Consider the following 5,200-nt stretch of genomic DNA (forward strand, 5'->3'; position numbering starts at 1 on the left):
AGGCCTTCTATCATAGAGCTTCTGATGAAGTAATTAAGCACAGGAAAGAACTGATATGCTAGCTTTTTTCCTTCTAATATCTCCTGTACATTAGAGCTTCAAGATAATAATATATAATAGTTCAATAGCATGAAAGTGCCATTAATACCCTGTGATAACCGATGATGCAGTACTGCCATAATGCTTGCTCAAGAGTACAAGTAAGAAAGCAAAATGGCTCCTCCTCGCAGATAAAAGAATACTGGTATTATATGATTGCTTATAAGTCGATTCATTACAAACATACAATGCCAATATGTAACCAAGCCTATTTGACTGACATCAAGGTAAACTGTAGTGTCTTCCACCACTAAGAGTAACCTGATATCCAAATTGTGTTGTATTACATAGAGAACAGACAAGCCTAGAAAATAGTTGATATGATGACTTCCTGAAAGAAAGCAGCTCGCTGTGTTCTCTCCTCATAATTTTGTTCTTGAACTGCATCTGCAAAAGATGGTCTGTTGCTGCAAGAAGAAAATTGATCAGAATTTTGTCACCCTATCTTGAAAGTCAAGGTCATGCACAATGGAACTCTAATCTTTCACCAGTTCACCAACGGAGAGAATATGGCAACTATTCTGTTATTCCTTCCTTTTATTACAAAATGCTGTTGATCATTTGGTAATTTTCAGATGAGTAAAATCTTTAAATTGCACATTCATTCTTGATTAACTTCAGACAGATTGAATTGAAGAAAAATTTGCAATGGCATGACATATTTGCTAAACAGAGGCTCTGCCACCAGAGCAAACAACAAAAACGCTACACTATTTTCAAATCAACTGGCATGCAGACATAGGAAAAGTAATGAAGCAGCTTCTATCGAGTATGATCGTTCGCATAGACATTAATTTGTCAAGCATCATTCACTGTTCTGCATTTCCAGTTCACTCTATCCTGTTTACATGCTCTGGCAACTTTCTCATAAACTCACTGCAGTGGATTGCCATTAAAATGCCTTCTATTTTCCAAATAGCCCTACTTTAGCTTACTATTTTCACTTCGATTTTTTTGGTTTCTGGGGGAGAGAGGTGCGCGGGGGGGGGGGGTTGTGGTGGAGGGATTGGAGAGCAGAGGTGAGACATGATAAACTACACAAAGAGGTAGGCTATAATATCAAGTGAAAGTCAGACAAGAAACTCGAGCATCACCAATAATATGAATTCACTTCAATCTAAGGAGAATCTTATGAGATCTATTATTCATGTTAAGCTATCCGCTCCACCTTATTCCCACTACAAAAAGGAATGAAAGGACAAAAAGGATTAAATGAAAAAGATAGCTTATATCCAAGAGGAATAAAGATACAAGTAATACTAGTTAGAACTCACCTTATTCCCACTACAAAAGGAATGAAAGAACAAAAAGGATTAAATGAAAAAGATAACTTATATCCAAGAGGAATAAAGATACAAGTAATACTAGTTAGAACTCTTCTTCTTGGTAGTGCTCTTATTGGGCTTGCCATGCAAACAACTCTCCAGACATGTGATAACTGACATTGATATACTGAAAGGCAATAATTAGGTGGTGAATATTGTTCTGTAACTTAGAAAGTTTGTTTTCTGGATTTCCAAAAGAATACAAAGAATGTTTTGATCAGTTGTTGTCATTGCATTTTAAATCATTTGTAATTCTTTTATCTGCAATTTGGCTTCAAAATCAAGAAGACTGGTCAGCGTCAGAGTCATGTATAGATCTTCTCCTATTGAAATAAGGTACTTCTATGCTATATCTACACTTTGCTGTTCTGGCAAGCTGTTCCCGCTAAATAATAAAACATTTATATCCTCCTTTTCCTCCTCCAGCAGAAAATTTACGTAGAATCCTGTAGAATTAGAGAGCATCTCAAAGTCTTAATTCCTATGATAGTGATGATCCTCAGTGTGACACTTGAAAACTTAGAATGCAATGGTTACAGGTTTATCATCTATCATGAAATTATACAGCTACTTTTTATCAAGATGAGTAACCCAATATTATCAATTAATAGAAAAGAAGTTTAGGAAGCAGACATTTTATGGCATTACATCTTAAGTAAAATACCAATGCTATTCATTTTCCAATCAAAGCAACCTAGATGATCTTAAGTTGGTGTTCTTTTCTCTTTAAATTATTGCCTTTGATAAGGTTAGCCCATTCAAATGTTTTATGACTTTCTTATTTATTTATCTCCATGAAAGCCATAGCTATTTCACATCCTCTACGTGGCTCATTATAACTCCAAAAGCCAAAATTATATATTTTACTTAAATTACAGCTACAAACACCACTCAAAGAGCCAGATCATCTTATACAAGTGAAAAAATTATGTTCATATAATTGGGCACACCAAATTTTGCTTTTGAATATTTCTGGAAGAGCAAAGAATGTTCAGCTTGAAAATATTGAGTTTATCAACTTCACTTCCTGTATATTCTTCCATCCTTTATGTCTTCTTAACACTTCAATAAACAATTTTTTTCAAGTAAATATGTCAAAGTAGTGTAATCCAATTTAGCAATTCGTATTTAGAACAATCTTTCCTGTTATACTGTGAACATGTCTGGGAAAAACTTAATTCAGGTCAAACCAAAGAAACTATAACAGATGGAGAGTATTTTGAGATTATGCATTCATGACCTTTATCTCTTCAGTTCACTGATCATTGCTTCTCCTCCAACATACAGGCATGGTCTTCAATGTACAGTTCTGCTAGCCATATCCTATCAGGCGTGTTATTCAGAAAGTGACTCACTACAAAGTGAGACTCTGACCTTGCCATGCCCAGTCCTAATAGGTATTACCTTATTCTTGATTTTGCTCTAGATGTCTCGTTATAGAACATTAAAAGGTAACTTCTTGATCTTTTGGCCTCATAATGTTCAAAGGTTCAGGGGTCCTATGTGATCTGTATGCACAACTAGTTAGAAAAATGAAACCACCATCTGATTCTAAGTTTGTCTCCCCTCAAAACAGGTGACATTTGACGACCTGTTAAAATACTTGAATGTACAAGAATTGTACAAGTTCCTACAGAACAAGCAAATTCCAAACAAATGGTATTATGTTGTTTACATCTCATCTCATGTGGCCTTTTTAGTTCGTAATGAGCTTAAATTAGGTTCCCTTAATTAAAAAATTAGCCAACCAACACCAGCAGTATGAGCTTTAGAGCTCTTTATATAGCATGAAATTTAAGTTCATAAATGCATATAGTAGTAGGCTAGACTGAAATCTTAGGGAGGAAGAATTTACCTGTCTGCATTAGCAGTTGAGTCAGTGCAACTAGAAGACACATCTTTTTTGCTGTCTTTAGGGTCTAAAAAAGTTCTTGAACAAAGAAATGGTGAAAGGAGTGGATCTGGAGCAGGTTCGTGCCCGTCAGACTGACTACTTAATGAATTTGAACCAAGAAATGATGTTAACTCTCGCAAGTCCTTGCCTACTGTTGCTGAGGTGTTACTCCACATGCCTGATTTTTGAGATTTTCTCCGGCGCTACAATAGTTTAACGTTGTTCAGTTATCGGTCGATATCACATCAAGTTGAAGTCCAGAAAGGGATATACCTTCACCGATTGAGAATGCTGCATTGTGAAATGCCCGATTGCATCTTTTCCCAGAGTTGCTGCACATATTGGGCAGACCTGGAATATAGGATAGAAAAAGACCATCAAATTGCGACACCAAATTAACAGAATCAGCAAAGAAAATCCTTTCAAATTGACCAAACTAAAAGCAGAGAAAAAAAAAAGGAAAGGAAGTTGGTTTTTTTCCCTGTCTGACAGATTAAAGCACACTACAGGCGCAAAGATCATCATCAAAATTTTGTGCTTCTTATTTGTCAGAAAGACAGAGTACAGTGACATGTAAGGCCTTCAAATGCAAAGAAGTAGATATAGTAGGAGTAACGTTTGTTAACAAAGTTAATGGATTATACCGCATTTTTCAAGTCAAAACAATGCTCTTCTTGCAAATGGCTACACAGCACTGGAACTTCAATTTCTACATAACAGAAAGGGCAGGGAAACCATGCTCTAACATCATCTTCACCTTCATCTCCTATGGCCAAATGGCTATCTGTGCAATTAGGAAAAAAATAAACAATTTAAAGATGGGAGTTTGATGAACTTATCATCTTTATCATCACCACCACCAAAAATAAAAAATCAAGGTTGACTGCAGAAAACAGCAATTGGTCCATCCAGCAACATTACAAGTTCAAGAACTTTGCTCCTGAATAGACTCACTTGTTAATTAGATAATAAAAGTTAATTAGCCATGTATAGAGACCCTGACAACTACTATCTTTCTAAAAATTTGTCTAACAAAAAGTAAGTCCAGAACAGTGGAAAAAGAAACTGAATATCAAGATTTAGCTATATCTTGCAAGGCAAAATCTAGAGAAACTATCAAGTCAATAATCAGTTCCATAACCACGCCTCAGCAGAACAAAAGATTAATCATTTACCTTCTATTACCTCAAAAATCCATAATCTTCGCAAATTTTGAAAGAAAAAACAAGAAAAACAAAAAGGGCTGGGTTGAAATTACTTGTATTTACCAGAATTGTTCAGTCTGGCAGCTTGGACAGCTGAAAAATGTTTAGCTGTGTGAATTCTAGCAGCCCAGAAATCCACATCCATTTCTGCTTCGCTTCGCTTACTTCTCTGACAAATGAAAAATGAGAAGTACTTAAAGAAGAACTGATTCACCAGACAGTGAAATCTAACAAAACCAATTGGTTAGATTGACTTCAGAAGATCATGAGAGATTGAAGTGAAGAAAAGAAGAGTGGCTGCTGCTGCTTTTTGATTGCTCATGTGCTCATGATGTGCTGTTGTGTTGTACTAATTTGTATTCTTGTGATGAGTGAGGTGTGAGGAAAGCTTTTTATAAGAGAGGGAGGGGGATCTGGTCTGACATTTCAGTAAGCTTTTCTGACACTCAAAAGGTTGGTTTATAGATGTCTGACACGTGGCATCTTAGTCTCATCTTCCTCTTTCTTTCGGATAATTTCAGAAACCTTCTATGAGGTTTTCGACTCCTTCATTGGCTTCTTTTCAGATTTTGAAAGGTACACTAATCTCTCTTAAAGTTAATTATCTTATAATATTTGAATTTAACTAATAATTAAAAAATAATATTAAAAGAAAAAAAATAATATAATTTCATTAT

At 35.4% G+C, this 5,200-nt stretch overlaps 1 protein-coding gene across 4 annotated transcripts; it reads right to left on the minus strand.

The window, feature by feature from the left end:
* Positions 1–229: 229 nt before the first annotated feature.
* Positions 230–4,893, minus strand: LOC113768554 (protein DEHYDRATION-INDUCED 19 homolog 5-like). Of its 4 annotated transcripts, none has more exons than XM_027312957.1 (5): positions 4,587–4,893; positions 3,963–4,084; positions 3,592–3,669; positions 3,280–3,521; positions 230–506 (listed from the first exon to the last, which is right to left on the minus strand). In XM_027312957.1, the coding sequence occupies exons 1-5, from the start codon at positions 4,666–4,668 to the stop codon at positions 404–406; spliced, it is 627 nt and encodes a 208-aa protein (XP_027168758.1). In that variant the 5' UTR covers positions 4,669–4,893; the 3' UTR covers positions 230–403. The 4 variants fall into 4 exon arrangements, with proteins under 4 accessions (XP_027168758.1, XP_027168757.1, XP_027168755.1 ...); XM_027312956.1 differs by having other exon boundaries at positions 230–500; positions 3,963–4,102; XM_027312954.1 differs by having other exon boundaries at positions 3,963–4,102; positions 4,587–4,892.
* Positions 4,894–5,200: the final 307 nt, after the last annotated feature.

Source organism: Coffea eugenioides, chromosome 4 (assembly GCF_003713205.1).
Source record: "Coffea eugenioides isolate CCC68of chromosome 4, Ceug_1.0, whole genome shotgun sequence".
In the NCBI taxonomy this organism is placed as follows: domain Eukaryota; kingdom Viridiplantae; phylum Streptophyta; class Magnoliopsida; order Gentianales; family Rubiaceae; genus Coffea; species Coffea eugenioides.